General features: G+C 35.9%; 1 protein-coding gene and 1 long non-coding RNA gene across 6 annotated transcripts in view; one reads left to right on the top strand and one right to left on the bottom strand.

Moving 5' to 3' along the window:
• LOC118766956 overlaps positions 1 to 7,105 on the bottom strand; it is a 42,646-nt gene extending 35,541 nt beyond the window's left edge. Inside the window, exon 1 of one of the 2 annotated variants that reach the window (XR_005002870.1) lies at positions 7,019 to 7,105. This is a non-coding gene — a long non-coding RNA (uncharacterized LOC118766956). Of the gene's footprint in view, positions 1 to 1,175; positions 1,907 to 7,018 lie in introns of those variants that run through there. The other variant, XR_005002869.1, reaches the window with a different exon arrangement.
• The window catches only part of LOC115221479 (AMP deaminase 2-like), a 126,072-nt gene that overhangs the window by 101,691 nt on the left and 4,836 nt on the right, over positions 1 to 19,545 (top strand). For all 4 annotated transcript variants that reach the window (XR_005002866.1, XR_005002867.1, XR_005002868.1 and 1 more), the window contains 2 exons: positions 16,090 to 16,200; positions 19,289 to 19,545. The exon at positions 19,289 to 19,545 is cut by the window's right edge. Coding sequence is in view for 1 of the 4 variants with exons in the window: in XM_029791670.2 (XP_029647530.1) it covers positions 16,090 to 16,200; positions 19,289 to 19,528 (351 nt within the window). In the remaining 3 variants the exon portion in view is untranslated. The remainder of the gene's footprint in view (positions 1 to 16,089; positions 16,201 to 19,288) is intronic.

Below are 19,545 nucleotides of genomic sequence, written 5' to 3'. Positions count from 1 at the left end.
TCTCGGAGCACTGGGCCACTTGGTGTTGAATAGATATGCTATTAAATTAGTATCTAATTCTCTCACCCTTATTAATTAATTATATATATATAATATATATATATATATATATATATATATATATATATATAGTTCCTTTTGAATGTTGTACCTCATGGAGGCAAAGTGGCCAAGCTCCTGGGCCTCATGGAGGCAAGGTGAAGGAGTTCCTTTCAAGTGTTGGGCCTCATGGAGGTGAGGTGGCTGAGTTCCTTTCGAGTGTTGGGACCCATGGAAGCAAGGTAGCTGAGTTCCTTTCAAGCATTGGGGCTCATGGAGGCAAAGTGGCTGAGCTCCTGGGCCTCATGGAAGAAAAGTAGTTGAGTTCCTTTTGAGTGTTGGGCCTTATGAAGGTGAGGTGGCTGAGTTCCTTTTGAATGGGCCTCACGGATGTGGGGTGGCTGAGTTCCTTTCAAGTGTTGGGCCTCATGGAGGCAAGTGGCTGCACTCCCTTTGACTGTTGGGCCTCATGAAGGCAATGACCAAGACCTTTGGTATTATGTCATGCTTGAGAAGAAGACCATCAAGCTGAGCAAAATTGCTGTCATAGCAGATATTGGTGTCACGCAAATGACACCCATGCTGGTGGCATGTAAAAGCACTCATTACACTCATGGAATGGTTGGTGTTAGGAAGGACATCCAGCTGTAAAAACTATGCCAAATGAGACTGGATCCTGGTGCAGCCTTCCAGCATGCCAGCCCACTCAAACCGTCCAACCCATACCAGCATGGACAATCAACATTAAATGATGATGAAGATAACGCAATCATCCAGGTATTTTTACTAACTGTTTCTGAGTTGTGTATGGAATGTGTGACCAAATATTAGAAAAGATTAGTTGTAAATTTTTTGTTCATGAAATCCCATGACTAAGTTGGTGTTTGTAGAGGATACTTTCATACCCATTGCTGTTCCTGATGTGTTTAGCAGTAATCTGAACCATTGAAAGTAAAAAAGTTGTTTTCAAGTATAAATCTGAGCCCATCAATGATAAGTTCCTTTTCTATGCATGCTGGAAGTTCAGATTGGTGAGTGTCTAACCAGTATTGTATTGTAGTTATTCTATAATCATTGAGAATGTTAGTGTATAGGTTGACAACATCGAATGAAGTAAAAATTGTATGTCTACTTACCGTTTTTGGCAGATGATTTAGCATGTCTAGGTCATCTTGTACGTAGCTCTGTATATGTTTTAGGGAGGGTTTTAGGAAGATGTCCAAGAAGTTGTTGAGTCTGTGTGTTTCACATACCAAGCCTGCTATGGTTGATCTCAATTTTAGATATTGGTAAACCATAAAAGTTGCTTGTTTTGCATTTGAAATAGCCTACGTAGTCAATTTCTTTGCTGGTTAAGCCTTTGTTATACTTCTTTAAAAGAGTTGTGAGGTTTTCCATTATTTTTTATTCTTTGTAGTTGTTGTCCTCTAGCATTGTGAGTGCTAGGTCTTTATAGTAATTTGTGTCCATGATAATGACAATGCTCCCTTTATTTACTTCTTTGATAGTTGCATCTGTATCTTATTGTAAGTCCTGTAGGTTCTTCCATTCATGCTTTGTAAACTTTGATTTAGTATTTCTATGTTCAATTTTTGAAAAGGGGAAGTTCATAATGTATTCACAGTAGGTGTCTAGTGCTTTATTTAACCCTTTATTTGGGTAAAAGTTGCTTTTGTTGCTGGCTGGTGACTCGTCCTCATCATTAGAGTTGTTGGTGGAGTGTTCAGCCAGCCAGAGTTTTCGGCAGAATTCTGCAATGTCATTTTTCAGTTCAAGGAAGTTTGGTCTTTGTGGTGTGGGTGTAAACTTCAGTCCCTTACTTAGAATTTCTATTTGGGTGTCAGTTAATATACACCCCACCCACACATATATATATATTTATATGACAAGAAATAATATTTGTCTCCTTTTATGGAAACAAAAGGCTTTATAGGACTGCAAAAAAGAAGTGCTCAAGTGTAAATGAGACAAAGATAAAGAAACATTGATCATAGAACAAACATCATTTTCGAGTCAACGACTTTATATATAACACCATACCTCAAACATTTAATCACATATAAATATTGCCATGGTTCCTAAACATATAAAAATATACATATATATAAAAACACAGAAGGTATGTGAATAAAATACAAATATATAGAACAGCCTATCAAAAAAGTAAATATAAACAACTAAAAATTGATAAAAATTCTAAAGCGTGTTATGCGTGTTATGCTACAACAAAACTGATAAACTAAGATAAAATAAATTATCATATCAAACGACTAAAAATATTTTTAAAAAGTTTTTTTTTACTCCCCTGTGTTTGAATTGACCTTGTGGAACTCCTTTTGCTCATGGACTTTAACCTACTATGGTTTTAAGTATTGAACTTTTTGGACATACTTTTGTGTGAGGGGAGTAAAAAAAAACTTTAAAAAAATAATTTTAGTCATTTGATATGATAATTTATCTTAGTTTATCAGTTTTGAGGTAGCATGACACACTTTGGAACTTTTATGAATTTTTAGTAATTTATATTTACTTTTTTGATAGGCTGTTCTATATATTTGTATTTTATTCGCATATATATTTTTACCTTCTATATTTTTATATATATGTATATTTTTATGTTTAGGAACCATGGTAATATCTATGTGTGATTAACTGTTTGAGGCATGGTGTTTTAATTATAAAGTTATTGACTCGAATTTGATGTTTGTTCTATGATCATATTTCTTTATATATACATATATATATATATACATACATATTACATATATATATATATATATATATATATATATATATATATATATATATATATATATATGGAGGCACAATGATCCAGCGGTTATGGCAGCAGACTCACAGTCGAAGGATCATGGCTTCGATTCCCAGACCGGGCGTTGTGTGTGTTTATTGAGTGAAAACACCTAAAGCTCCATGAGGCTCTGGCAGGGGGTGGTGGTGACCCCTGTTGTACTCTTTTGCCCCAACTTTCTCTCACTCTCTCTTCCTGTTTCTTTAGTAATGCTGCGATGGACTGGCGTCCCATCAAGCTGGGGGGAACACATACCACAGAAACCGGAAAACCGGCCCATGAGCCTGGCTAGGCTTGAAATGGGTGCATAAATAAATAAATGATATATAAATATATATATATATATATATATTATATATATATAATATATATATATATATGGAGGCACAATGATCCAGCGGTTATGGCAGCAGACTCACAGTCGAAGGATCATGGCTTCGATTCCAGACCGGCGTTGTGGGTGTGTTATTGAGTGAAAACACCTAAAGCTCCATGAGGCTCTGGCAGGGTGGTGGTGGACCCTGTTGTACTCTTTTGCCCCAACTTCTCTCTCACTCTCTCTTCCTGTTTCTTTAGTAATGCTGCGATGGACTGGCGTCCCATCAAGCTGGGGGGAACACATACCACAGAAACCGGAAAACCGGGCCCATGAGCCTGGCTAGGCTTGAAATGGGTGCATAAATAAATAAATGATATATAAATAATATATATATATATATATATATATAATATATATATATATATGTATATATATACTGTATATATATTGTGGCAGACGCCCCCAGGCGAGATGTGGGCTGGTTCTCTATGAATAAGAAGTGGACTGACACAGTCAGTAGTGTCGGTCAGCAAAGGTATGCTGTTCAGATCAATCCCATAGAGACAATGAAATCCGTCATCATGGGACATATCAGTAGTGATGAGGGTTTGGGCAATATTGCGACTGGGACATATCAAGTTTATACAATAATATAGGAACAAAAAAATAATAAGTCCGTTCAAAGGATTTGTAAGTTCAGGTCACTATATGTAGTACTGCTACCAGTAATATTGTTAGACTTGGTACTACCTGCGGGCATTTTGAAAAAAAAATATTGGGGTTTTGTGTGGAACGAAAAAATAATAATAAGTCCATCTGAAGGATTTATAAGTAAGGTTGCTATGTGTAGTAGTGCTACCAGTAATAATGTTAGGCTTAGTACTACCTGCCGGTATTTTGAAAAAAAAAAAAATTACGGTTCTGTGTGGAACGAAAAGATAATAAATAGTGGACTGACACAGTCAGTAGTGTTGGTCGTCGAAGTTACGCAGTTCAGACCAGTCCCATGGGGATGACGAAATACACTGTCATCATGGGACATACCATATATATATATATATATTATATATATATATATATATATATATATATAATGTATTTTGAAATGTACAAACTGAAGGTTTTCCTATTATGCACATCTGAAACACAGATATCAAATACTTTCAAAATTTCATCATTTGGTTTTACCTTATTATTACAGATTGTGTGTATGTGTGTGTGTGTACATATGTATATGTGTATGTGTATATGTATATATATTCTTTTTTTCTTTTATTTATTTCAGTCATTTGATTGGCAATCCTGGAGCACAACCTTTAGTCAAACAAATCGACTCCAGGACTTATTCTTTGTAAACCTAGTACTTATCTTACTGGTCTCTTTTGCCAAACCTCTAAGTTACAAGGATGTAAGCACCCCAACAGCAGTTGTCAAGCGATGGCGGGGGGGAGGTACACAGACACACAAACATATAGATGCGTGTGCACACACACACACGATGGGCTTCTTTCAGTTTCTGTCAACCAAATCCATTCATAAGGCTTTGGTCAGCCTGAGGCTATGATAGAAGACACTTCTGCCAGCGGTGAGCTGGCAGAAATGTTAGCATGCTGGACAAAATGCTTAGCGGTATTTCGTCTGCTGCTATGTTCTGAGTTCAAATTCTGCTGAGGTCGACTTTGCCTTTCATCCTTTTGGGGTCAATAAATTAAGTACCAGTTACATACTAGGGTCGATGTAATCGACTTAATCCTTTTGTCCGTCCTTGTTTGTCCCCTCTATGTTTAGCCCTTGTGGGCAATAAAGAAATAAGAAGACACTTCCCCAAGCTAATGCAGTAGGACTGAACCTAGAACCATGTGTGGCAAGCTACTTACCACACAGCCACTCCTGCGCCTATGTGTGTGTGTGTTAGTATGTTTGTGTTTTCAAATGAATTGACTCCAGTACTTAGATTTTGTTAAGCCTGATACTTATTCTGTCGGTGTCTTTTTGCCAAACTGTCAAGTTACAGGGATTGGAACACACCAGCCCCAGTTGTCAAGTGATGGGTAGGACATGGACACACGTGCGCACACACACACACACACACAATCACACGCACTTATATACACATCACATATACATAGGCGCAGGAGTGGCTGTGTGGTAAGTAGCTTGCTAACCAACCACATGGTTCCGGGTTCAGTCCCACTGCGTGGCACCTTGGACAAGTGTCTTCTGCTATAGTCCCGGGCCGACCAATGCCTTGTGAGTGGATTTGGTAGACGGAAACTGAAAGAAGCCTGTCGTATATATGTATATATATATATATATATATATATCTATGTGCGTGTTTGTGTGTCTGTGTTTGTCCCCCTAGCATTGCTTGACAACCGATGCTGGTGTGTTTACGTCCCCGTCACTTAGCGGTTCAGCAAAAGAGACCGATAGAATAAGTACTAGGCTTATAAAGAATAATTCCTGGGGTTGATTTGCTCGACTAAAGGCGGTGCTCCAGCATGGCCACAGTCAAATGACTGAAACAAGTAAAAAGAAAGAAAAGAAAAAACATGACAGGCTTCTTTCAGTTTCCATCTACCAAATCCAATTATAAGGCTTTGGTTGGCCTAAAGCTATAGCAGAAGACACTTGCCCAAGGTGCAATGCTGTGGAACTGAGCCCCAAATCATGTAGTTGCAAAGCAAGCTTCTTACTGCGCAGCCAGTACAAGGTCTATATTCATGTGTGTCTGTTCTTGTGCTATGCAATGGTTGCACAAAAGTTGCAGTGGAATTTTGCACCGCCTGAGAGGATGACCAGAGGTTTAGATGTATGGGCTTCTCAAAATGCTTTTAAATATAAACCATGGATTGTTCAAATAGCTTACTAGAAGCCATATGTTGACTGTTCCTGCAATTTAAGTGTTGCAATTTATAGGTGCAGGCATGGCTGTGTGGGAGGAAGCTTGCTTCTCAACCACATGGTTCCAGGTTCAGTCCCACTATGTAGCACCTTGGTAAGGTATCTTCTACTATATCCTCAGGCTGACCAAAGCCTCTTGGATGGCTTTGGTAGGTGGAAACTGAAAGAAGCACCATTGTATATATAGTTGTGTGTGTGCATGCATGCATGTATGTATGTGTGTGCATGCATGTGTATGTGTATGTGTGCATGCATGTGTATGTGTGTGTGTGCATGCATGTGTATGTGTGTGTGTGCATGCATGTGAATGTGTGTGTGTGTGTGTGTGTGCGTATATCATCCACCATCACTTGACAACCAGTGTTGGTGTGTTTACGTCCCTGCAACTTAGCAGTTTGGTAGAAAGAGATAGAATAAGTACCAGAATTAACAACAACTAAGTCCTGGGGTTGATTCAAAATTCTTTCAGGTGGTGCTCCAGCATGGCTGCAATCTGATGACTGACAGAAGTAAAATGTAAAAGAAAAGATTAAGAAATAAATCTAATCAAAGTGTAGTTGTTATTTGACCCCAAATCAGCCCTGGTCACATACATCCATGACCGAAGGTATTTCAGTCATTTCTTAAACACAGGATACATTGAATAATGTAGTCCTTGATATACTGTGTAAGGAAGGAATAGATTTGTCAAGCCTGGAATGAATTAATCATAGATCTTATCTTGGTCTTAATAACAATAGCTGTTACAACAATGGTGAGGAGAATGATAGTAATAATGATGTCAGTGATTGATATTGTCATGAATTACTCTATGTGATATTATTGGTTTTGTCACACAGATAATTTTTTTTTGTATTATTTTGTTATTCTTATTTATCTTTTAAAAAGGAAACTCTCCAAATTTCACTTTGATAAAATTTTTGTTAGTTTCTATAGTTTAGACTTACCTCCCCTTATGTGTTCAGACTTTCAACTGCTCACATTCTTTTTTTGTGGCCTGGTTGTTAACTGTGGCATCTTATAATGTTACTATTTATTGTTTAGCCTAGTCACTGAAATACCTCATTTCTGTCAAGCATACTGTGTGTTTGTGATTGTGTGTGTGTGTGTGTGTGTGTGTGTGTGTGTGTGTGTGTGTGTGTGTGTGTGTCTATGTGTGATGTTTATCAGTGGTGAGAGTAGATAAAGTTTTAAAATATTGCATTACATTGAATCTACTTATACTCACTTTCCTTCTTCATTATACTCACACACACACACACACACACACACACACACACACACAGGCATACTTATGCACACATATGTGTGTGTGCATGTGCATGCATTTATACATACATACATATATAAATATAAGAGAGAGTGACAACTATATGGTCGACTCTAGCGCTAAAAATAGATCCGCTATGGTATTAGCCACTAAAAATTGTTTCCTTATTTGTAATTTTACATACATATACATATATACACATGCTCATACAAGACCTGCATTAGGCTTCTCACTCATATTATTATTGAACCAAGAGTTTAACTATGGTCATTCCATAGCACTTACATAACCTTACTTGCAACCTTGGGTTTTCTGGATACCAATACCTCTCTTATATATATACTATAAATATAGTATGCTTGGAATCTTACTTCAGATTCATGGAACTCACTCCTATAACTTCATAAGGATATTTACACTCTACAAGAAACTTGGAAAACCTATATGTGATTTAGCTGATGAATACTTGACATTATATTTGCTGTAATATTTGCAGCTTGAAATAAAATGTTTATAGTATGAAACAATTGTACTAATCTACCGATCCATTCTTGTTGCTTTTTTCTTGGTTTTATATATATATATATATATATATATATATATATATGTGTGTGTGTGTGTGTGTGTGTGTGTGTGTGTGTGTGTATATGGTTTGTCTTTATATTGAGTTGTAATAAAAACAACTTAACATTAAACTGAAAGTTTATTCAATACTTTCTATAGAATACATATTTATAATATATTTAGAAGTGTCAGTTACTTCAAAGCTTCATACTGTTAGCCTTCCTCAGGCATGATGCTGCTGCTGCTGATGATGATGATGTGTGTGGTAAGAAGTTTGCTTCTCAACCACATGGTACTGGGTTCAGTCCCACTGCGTGGCAACTTGGGCAAGTGTCTTCTACTATAGCCTCAGAGCCTCAGGCCAACCAAAGCCTTCTGGGTGGATTTGGTAGATAGAAATTGAAGGACACCTGTCATGTTTGTGTGTGTGTGTGTGTGTGTGTGTGTGTTTGCATGTGTGTTTGTGAATGAATTTGTCTCCCACCACTGCTTGATAGCCAGTGTTGCTGTATTTACATCCATATAACTTAGCAGTTCAATAAAAGTGACCAATAAAATAAGTTTTAAGCTTTAAAAAAAAATGTCCTGGAGTTGATCTGTTTGACTAGAAAAATCTTGAAGTTGGTTGCCCCAGTATGGCCACAGTCAAATGACTGAAACAAGTGAAAAGTAAAAGCTAAAGGATATATAAATATGTGTGTATATAAAAATATGAAAGAAAGAAAATGGAATTCATGAGACTCTTTCTTATTCACTACAATCATTTCGACCCATTGTACAATGGTGCTTCATGCATGATATGCTATACAAACAGTTGTGGTGCCTTGTAAGTGCAGATGTGTCTAGTCAGGTGATTGTCAAAAGTCACCTCATTTTTTTAGTCTCTTTCACTTATTTCCTTTAGAATACATTTTGGTAGTTGTGTGTTACTTGTCTACACAATGAACTGGATTATAATGTAGAATGCTTCTTGTATAAGCAATAGGGTGACTTATAAAGAATTAAAAAATAAATATAAGTTATCAAATAATGTTTTGCACTGATAAAACTAAGAATGAAATATATATTTTGCACCGATAACAAAAGGCCATGAAATAATGAAACCATAAAACAGCCATGCATATGTGTGTGTGTATGTGTGTGTGTGAGAGAGAGAGAGAGAAAGAGAGACATACATATAAATATATATATTTATATACATATTTCAATTTTGGATTTGGTTTGCAAGATTCTTTATATGAGTTCGTGTGTTGAAGCATATTCTGTTGTGTCTGGGGAGAGTCATTTTCTTTTTGTGCCTTATAATGTAACACACTCATTCATACAAAGTGTAATATATTCATACACACTATATACAGTTGTTCATGAAATATTTTACTGAGGTTGTGATAGGGCACTGTCTTGTTTAGTCAATCATATTGACTCTATTAGCACAAAATATTTAGTTGAGTAATCTGCCATTCAGAAAACATACAATCAAATGTATGTTTTGCAGTGGAATTTTACATTGCCTGAGAGGATGAGCAGAGGTTTAGATGTTTGGGCTTCTCAAAATGCTTTTAAATATAAACCATGGATTGTTCGAATAGCTTACTAGAAGCCATATGTTGACTGTTCCTGCAATTTAAGTGTTGCAATTTAAAGGTGCAGGCATGGCTGTGTGGGAGGAAGCTTGCTTCTCAACCACATGGTTCCAGGTTCAGTCCCACTATGTAGCACCTTGGTAAGGTATCTTCTACTATATCCTCAGGCTGACCAAAGCCTCGTGGGTGGCTTTGGTAGGTGGAAACTAAAAGAAGCTCCATTGTATATATAGTTGTGACCATCCTATCATTTTTCAGATGATAGTGTATCAAAGGCGACATCACCCAGTATAGCCTTCTTTTCTTTAAAATGGTAAGGTGTGATTTGAAGTGGTTTGGTTGCTATTTGTAGAAGGTTGAGTGACCACATTTGTTGACTTTTAAGGACTCAAGCAAAATAAACCCTTTCATTACCAAATTTATATTGAAATTTTCTGTCTTTCTTTCAATTAATTTTTAAAATAGCAAAGAATTTAATAAAATAACTGTCATTATGTTTCAAGCATAAATTAATATCAAATTTTGATGGAAGGTTTCAATTTTAAGCCACTCAAAAGCAAGAAGTTTGTGGTGATAGACAACTCTCCTGACTTGCACAGATTTAACTTTTTAGGCTACATAGACAGAGACAGACAGTCCAACTAGCCAACTTATTAATCAACTGAAAAATCTGCTAGTATTATTGGTCCAGTATTTTGTTCAACCAAAACACTAATATACAAATAATATAGGAAATCTATATAAATCAAAATCACAATACTTTGACTGTTAAACTTGATCAGACATGTACTTTTCTTGCTTACTCTCTCTCCCTCTCCTTTCTCTCTGTATTTGACTAAAGGATTATTTTTTACCCTAAGTTTCACTGAGTATCTCGTAAATAAAATATTGACTTATTAGGTGTGTTAAGTAATTATCATTAATTATTATTGAATGTGGATCATAAGATAAATGTTAATAATGAATAATTAAAGAGACTCTCTGGTAATTCAATTCACATGCTGGATGTTTTAAAGGGACACTAAACTGATCCCAGTACTTAGCTGTTACTTTATCTTATATAATGGTCAGTATTGCATGTCAGTGTAATGTGAATCACCTGAAGGAGATTTTGTGACCAGAAGAAGTATCGATTAATGAGTGGTCAGATGGGACTAGTGACACATCTTGCCCAATGGTTATAGTAAGCAACTTAAATGAAGCAATTGCAATCTGAATTTGTATCTTTTTCATGCATCATGCAATTGGTTTATTGAGAACTTAACATCTATGTTTGGCTTCTCCAAGAGTTCGGTCAGTCAATATGAAGCACATTAAATACATGCTTATACCCTCCCTTCTTTCCTTTTATTTTGATTACCAAAAAAGCCCAGTTTAAATATATTATCGAAAGGTTTTTGCAATTAAGATTTTAAGCCCAACTTCAGTTTTTGGGTTACTATTTAGCTTCCTATTCACACAGACCTGGTCTACTACTCACATAGACACACAACTGCATGATTTAGTCTTTGTGTGTGTGTATGTGTGTGTGTGTGTGTGTGTAATGTGTGTATGTATGTATGCATTTTTATACACACACACACACACATATGCATATATACATAAATGTACACACGCACTTGCATGCACCCCCCCCATACACACACGCACATGTGCAAGTGAGGTTTGATCAGAGAGTATTGGGACTTGTGCTATAAAAACAAAACTACCACATATCAATTCTGTATTTAATCTCCTCCTTCAAAGTAATCCGGTATTGTTTTCACTGATGGAAGCTTCCTTGGACTCCATTTTTGGGATAGGAAGCAGCTGTCTCATCGCATTCCCTTGGATTTCTTCAACATTTTGAAGTCTTCCACTGTAAAAACTGAGCCTTAGTTTTGAGTTCATTGCCATAGACACACAATTTGTCACCTGTTATGACCACTTAGCTTCATTCCTCTTTAGTCTCTGCAATGTCCTCTGCATTCAATGCTCACTTTTCATTATGTAGCATTACAGCTCATACAAAGCATCATACAGTCTGCTTTTCACTCAGAGAAAGAGAGAGAGAGATCTTTTGTTGCCAACAGAGGTAACAGCTTTCTGAAATTTCTCTGTTCTATTCTTATTTTAGCAACTATACTTTCAGCACATCCTCCACTGCTGCAAATTAGATTACCTCTGTAACAGAAAGTAGTATATTCTACCTCAAAAGAGCCTCCTGGGCATTCGAGAAAATCTATTTCCTGTATGTCTTTGTGTTTATTGCTCCTGTACATCTTCCTCTGTTAGTCTCTCCATGATCCCACTGTACCTCTTGTGTATCCATAGCTTGCATTTGGTACACTGTAAGGAATTCCTACCTGCACCTTTCTTATATATCAAGTAGGGCCATTTACTTGAAGGGATTGAGTCCTGTCTGTTTTCCTGCTTACTAGAACTTATATCTTTTCTAAGTTAACTTTAATGCTTTTGATTCCAGGTTTTGTTCCCACACCTGGAATTTCTTTTCTAATTCTACTAGTGACTCCACTATAAGATCAGGATTATCATTCCCCACCTCCCTCTCTCTCCTTTCTCCTCTCTTTCTCCCATTTCTCCTACTCTCCACACACATACATGCATGCATATGTGTGTAGCTTACTATATTCATATGACCCTGTTTATGTACATATCTGGCTTGCTACAGACATGCCTAGCTTACTTTCACATACATGTAACTTACCTTACAGCATGTAGACCTGGATTGCTACACACATATACACACACATAGCTTACTGCACACACATCTGGCTATTGCAGACAAAATAACAACAATACCATACTTTTTCTGTCAGTTGGATAGATTCGGATGATTGTTTGAATATTTATAATATATATAGTTCGTACATTGACTGTCTGACTGGCTTGCTTGTTTGTTGGTTGGTTGGTTGTCTTCATCAGCAACAAAAGCTGATCTATTTTTCTGTTAACTAGTTTGAATATATTTATTCATTCACCTTCTAATGTTTTACATTCATTTTATCAACTTAACATAGAAGTGAGATGGTTATTTGAATATAATTAGATCAATTGCTTCTTCAGCTATGCCTCTGCTAATCTGCAAAGTCAGCAACCAACCTTTTGTAAGCCAGGCAGACTGAGGTATTTAAGTAAAATGCTGTATTTTGTCTGGAGACCTCACTGTAATGCCGGTGTAGATACAAGGTTTGAACTATTGATCAGCTGATCACAGAACCAAGTAGTTAAGTAGTCAAGCTGATGAAGAAGCCTCTACACAGTCACTCAACCAGCTAGAAATAGCAGCCAATTTTCCTGAAACCCTACTTTACTGTCTGAGGCAAAGAAACTTTAAGATAATGTGGCCTTAGGTGCAGTGTGTTTATGAAAAGGCAAGATGGTCATAGCTGTAATGTCTTTGATCATAAGTCTGCTTGCACAAGGCTGAACAAGGGTTTAACAACATCAACACAGCTACTGAGACACACAGAGGAAATATGGCAATATTTTGCCTTGAGATTACATCATTGTCAATATAGTAATGGTTGTTATGTTTGAACCTGTCTTTTTGTTAGTGAAGGTGAGGTGGAGAAGAGCATTATGACTTTGCAGGTAGACCCCACCACACAACTGAGGCACCAGTCACATAAATCTCCACTTTCATTTTCAGTCACATAAATTTTCTGTATATCTGTCTTTTACAATAAAATAAACGTCACTAAAGGTAGCTGAAGACCATGTTGCTACCTGTGTATATATATATATGCATAATACGTATGTGTATAACATATTCTTTTCATAGTTGCAGGCATGACTGGGTGATAAGAAGCTTGCTACCCAACGATATAGTTTTGAATTTAGTCCCACTGTTTGGCATCTTGGACAAGTGTCTTCTACAATAGCCCTAGGTTAACCAAAGCTTTGTGAATGGATTTGGTAGACAGAAGCTGAAAGTATACCACCATGCATATATATATGTATGTATGTATATATATATATATATATATATATATATATATATATATGAAGGGCATCCAGCTGTAGAAACACTGCCAGATCTGACTGGACTGGTGCAGCTTTCGGCTCCCCAGACCCCAGTTGAACCGTCCAACCCATGCTAGCATGGAAAGCGGACGTTAAATGATGATGATGATGATGATGATATATATGTATTTATGTATATATATGTATGTATGTATGTATGTATGTATGTATGTGTATATATATATATAGATGTAGATTCATCAGAACTTTTAGATGTCAAGTATTCCAATATTACAAGTCAACAATGAACTTTGATGAGCAGTAGTATATAATAAAGTATATATCCTTACGATTGTTTCAGCAAATTGTGTTTGTATTGGGCAAATCTTCCAGCCAATACAAATGACCACATTTATCTCATCAGAAGTACATTAAGCAATTAAAATATTTTTAAAATAGTTTTAAAATAGTTTTAAAATATTATCTACTTACAGAGCATAGGAGCATTTCAAAATAATGTTTTAGTTTTTTAGAAAAGTTCGTAAAGATATTGTAAAAATCATTGTAAAGTGAAAAATATTTGCAAAAATAAAATCTTTGTGCAAATAAAGATGAAAATATTTGTAAAAGTAGAATGCAGAGTTCCGTAAAATTTGTGAATATTATAATGGATGAACATTTTCATATAAAAGGAATACTCTCTCTCTTTACTCTCTTTTACTTGTTTCAGTCATGTGACTGTGGTCATGCTGGAGCACTGCCTTTAGTCGATCAAATCGACCCCAGGACTTATTCTTTGTAAGCCTAGTACTTATTTTATCAGTCTCTTTTTTGGCAAACCGCTAAGTTACGGGGACGTAAACACACCAGCATCAGTTGTCAAGCGATGTTGGGGGACAAACACAGACATACAAACACGCACATACATGCATATATATATATATATATATATATATATATATATTATATATATATATATATATATATATACATATATACGACAGGCTTCTTTCAGTTTCCGTCTACCAAATCCACTCACAAGGCTTTGGTCGGCCTGAGGCTATAGTAGAAGACACTTACCCAAGGTGCCACACAGTGGTACTGAACCCGGAACCATATGGTTCGTAAGCAAGCTACTTACCACACAGCCACTCCTATGCCATTAGTTCAAAAACAATTGATAGAATGTAGAAAAAATTAGTCAAATTCTTTAAGATATATAATTTAGAGATCTTGTTCAAAAATACCACTAAAATTGTTAACTTTTTGATGTAACATTAAATTTGGATACAAGCTGAATAAAATGTAACATTAAATTTGGATACAAGCCGAATAAAACCATCCAATATATCCATGCACTATCTAACCACCCCCAAAGTGTTATCAATGGAGTGATTAGGCAAGTCTCAATTAGAATATCCAACCAGTTGGCAAACCAAATAGTTTTTAATACATGGTGCCTATCTGTAACACAGCTTTGAGGAATAGTGGTTTTAATGAAGATATGTTAAAGATACCCTATTCATATATAGATTAGGTGAGCTTTTCCAAATATAGCTGAATTAGGTATTGATACCTTGCTCATAAAAAAAACCCCTCCTGAACAACAGGACCTCTATCATTTTAGGAGACATCCTAGTTATCCTAACATGTATAATAACAATAATAAGTATAGGCAAACTGGAAGTAAAACAATGAGAAAATGGGAAGTTATATGGCTTAACCCTGCTCTTTAATTAACTTGCAATACAAGGAATTACAAGAGGGGCAGGGGCATTTGAAGAGGGGAACTTGTGCCAGAGGAGGAAAAGTTAGAGTGTGACAAAGAGACAGAGAGACAGAAGCAGGTGTCTTGTCACAACAGAGGGGGCATTAGAGGAGGTGATCCAGTATCAGATGAAAGGTTAGAGTGTGACAGAGAAATAGAGAGGCAGAAATAGGTGTCTTGCTACAGAGGAGGTACATGTGCATGTGTGTATGTGTCTTTGTATTTGTACTTGTCCCCCATCACTGCTTGACAACCAGTGTTAGTTTGTTTACATCCCTGTAACTTAGTGGTCCAGCAAAAAGGGACTGATTGAAGTACCAGGTTTAAAAACAAGTACTGGGAGCAATTTATTCAGTTAAATCCTTCAAGGTGGTGCCCCAGCATGGCTGCAGTCCAATGATTGAAACAAGTAAAAAATAAAAGATTAGTCATTGGACTGAGGCCATGCTGGATCACTGCCATTAAGGGTTTTAGTCTATCACATCAACCCCCAACATTTATTTCAGTCTGCTGTTTATTTGATCACTATAGTTATTGAATGTTTAAGTTATACTTTTGGGGCACAACATTAATTTTACACCATAATAAGTTAGTTAAAGGAAAGTGTGCAGTGTTCATGATTTTTTTCAGTTAGTCACCCTCAGATTGAACATCTTCAGGTCAATAACGGCAAGAACAATAGTAGGAGGGAAAAGAATGGTTTGAATGTGAAAAAGAAATTGAACTTCACTAAAACCATCCAAGGACCAAGCAGTTGTATTAAATTCACCCTCCATAATGATTGCTGGAAGCTAATGAGTCAAAACTTCAGCTGGTGTGTCTCTAATCTTATCGTAACTTAATCCCTTCTTTTAATTTTACTTGCAGGAACCTCTGATGGAAGAGTACAGTATTGCCACCCAGGTGTGGAAGTTAAGCACTTGTGATATGTGTGAGATTGCCCGCAACAGTGTTCTACAGAGTGGATTCCCTCATGAGGTTTGTTTACTATTGATATAACTTTGTATGTCTGTATATGAGGTATTCCCATATATGATGATACTATTTCTCTAGTTGTTACACTAAAAAAGATATATGAGTATGTATGATATTCTGAATAAGACACCTTGTACTCTGAATACTGAAATATCAGTGGCCTTTTAATTTCTAATATTAAATACCTTATGACATTGCTAACAATGAAATATCAATAGTATAATCCAATCTGAATATTCAATACTTTGAATTCACACACTGTTCATGTGTGACACTTTGTATTGCTATCTATATTGATATTTCAGAGACTTTCCTTTATATGATATTAACTGTAACTTATACTGTTACTGACATTAATATCTCAGTAATGTTCTTGCCTGTAATGTGACCCATGTACTTAAGCTAACTCTCAAACATTTCAATGTGTGATACAAAGTACATCATATTTGCACCTTACAATGATTCATCAGTATTATTTCTATTGTACTCCATATTACATCGTACTCCCATTATATATTGTAATGTACTTCCATCAATGTTGATTATGTTCACATAATGTTATAAAGACCAACTCAAATATGATAAGAAGACCAATATCAACCTGAAAATCTGGGAAGAACAAGCAGCTTATTGCAAACTCTAGCATCAGACTGTCTTAATTGCAGCAAAACTATTTGAACGAGAACATTGCAAAAACAAAGAGGGCAAATGACACAAAGGAAAAATCCACTTATTCCAATCAGTTTTGCCTCCATCTATTAAGTGTTGCTTGTTGCAAGGATCAGTTTTGTTGGTCATCAGAAATACCAACAGAACAAATAAGAAAGAAGAGGAAGATTGAAATAATACAGGCATCCCCCATGTTATGGAAATACTGCTTTCCTGAAAATCTTGCCGTATGGTATCATCCTGTATGTGAACTTCTTTTTCCCATTCATTTCCATATTACTGGGAAATCAATGAAAAATGAAAGTCAGTGGGAAATATATTTCACTTTATGGAATTCCACATAATGATACAATTTTTTTAGAACTGCAATCTTTTCATAATGCAGGAGGTACCTGTATTAACAAATGAGGAACACCCACTGCTGCTGTTGCTGCTGCTGTTGACAATATGTATGAGATTATGCATTATATTCTCATTAGCATTGTTACATCAGCAATGTTTTGTGTGTGATGAGATAAACTGTTCTGTTACTAACATGGTTATTATTGCAGCATGTTCTGCTAAATATGAACAGCATAAAAGTGGATCCCTGATGATATCTCCACAAATACTAGGATTCATCATCAGTGAATTCTACTGTTAGTAATTCTAATCCATGGGAGATATCTGTGTAGAGACTGGTTACATTGAAAATAACCAGGGCCATTTCTTTATCTACTCTTTCTGGAACATGGTTTAGGAAATCCATATCATCCTGATGGAACTAGGGTCCAATTCTAGAACTACCATCGAATCTTTGACAAACAATTAGAGAATCACAAATCATAAACTACTGAAGACAACCACCAAGTCTCAATAGACTTCTAACAAAGGTGTAATTCACATCAGAGATAGAAATATGTCGGTAAAAAACTATGGAGACTCTTGTGAGACGTGTGAAATAATTGAAGAAAAAACTAAAAGATTCAAGAATGAGTAGGAATTGAAGGTGAATCCCAGCATGAATTGCAAAACAAAAAATCTTGTCTGTTGAGTCTCATGACCACAATGCAATGAAAATTACATTAGAGAAACATGTACAAAACTAACCAACCATGTGAGTGTGCACAAACAGCAAATTAGATATTCATTTTTAAGAAATGTTCCATACTGTAAACATCTAGACATTTGTGCAAAAGGAAAATTCAAAATATTCCCTTTTTACAAAATAGGCTAAAAAAAAGAATACTTTATAAGAATTCTAAATCTAAAATCAAACCAGAAATAGCCAACACTACTACTAAAAACAACTTCTTCTATATGGATTAGCCCAGAACACATGTGTCTGAAAAGTTGAACAATAAAAGTGCTCACAATACAAAATACACACAATATGAAAACTCCTTTCCCCAAGGTTTATGACATTCTGAATTTAAAATATTTTTTTAAATAGTTAATAACTTTCAAGAAACTCTTTTTTTAAAAATATTCTGACTGTATTAAGTATAATACATTTTGCAAAAACTTTTAAATACATACTCTCTCACACACACACACACACACATGCATACATACATATATGTACACAGACATGCATGCACATGCACATACATGCATACATATATGTATTGCCAGAAACATGTATGCACACATGCACATGCACACATACCTGCATACATATATATATTAACATATATATAAACACATGCACACATATACATGCATACATGTATGCATTGGCATACACATATACACACATGTGCATACACACATGCATACATATACATATTGACATACACATACACACACTCATGCACACACATACATTCATACAGATACGCATTGACATACACATAAAAATACACACACATACATGCATACAAATACACATATACACTCACATGTGCATACACACATACATGTACGCATTGACATACACACACACACATACAAGTATACATTGACATACACATATTTATACATAATTACAAAGTTAAACAGACTGAGGTAGACACACCTACACTCACACACACACATATATACAGACCACAGACACAAATAAGCTTACACACACACACACACACACACATCTCACACAGAGTTTAGAAACTAGTTTAGAGTAGGCAGAATTTATTAAAGAGTTTATACATAGAACTGACTAGTTCAGTCCACCTCAAGATCCACAAACTAGAAAGTTTATAAAGGGAGTAGGAGGCTTTTTGAGCATTGAAAATAGCAATTAACATATGCAATCTTTTCAACACACCACCACCATCATCATCCATTTAAACACACACACACACATGTACATGTCATGTGCATTTGCACTCATCTACACTTTTAGTTGTTTTCTTTTTCCTTTTTGTTTTTGGTGTTTTGGTTTATGTCCGCCTCTCCCTTCTGTCCTCACTGTAAGTTAATGTGATCTTTGTATTTGATGCAGGTCAAACAGCATTGGTTAGGCCCTAATTACACACGTGAAGGAGTTCCAGGGAATGATGTGAGTCGTACCAATGTTCCAGACATTCGAGTGGCGTACCGCTATGAGACGCTGGTGGAAGAGTTGCAGTATATCTGCCGTGGACTGCAAGCTGGTAGCCCAGACAGCAACACAAGCGACATTAGAAAAATACATAAACAAGCCCTTCCTCATTTCCATACAAATGATTTCACTTGCTATTAACGTATCCAGTATTAAGT

This window comes from Octopus sinensis, linkage group LG18, assembly GCF_006345805.1.
Source record: "Octopus sinensis linkage group LG18, ASM634580v1, whole genome shotgun sequence".
Classification (NCBI taxonomy): domain Eukaryota; kingdom Metazoa; phylum Mollusca; class Cephalopoda; order Octopoda; family Octopodidae; genus Octopus; species Octopus sinensis.
The sequence above is the reverse complement of the archived record's forward strand: the minus strand, read 5'-3'. Positions and strand labels throughout refer to the sequence as shown.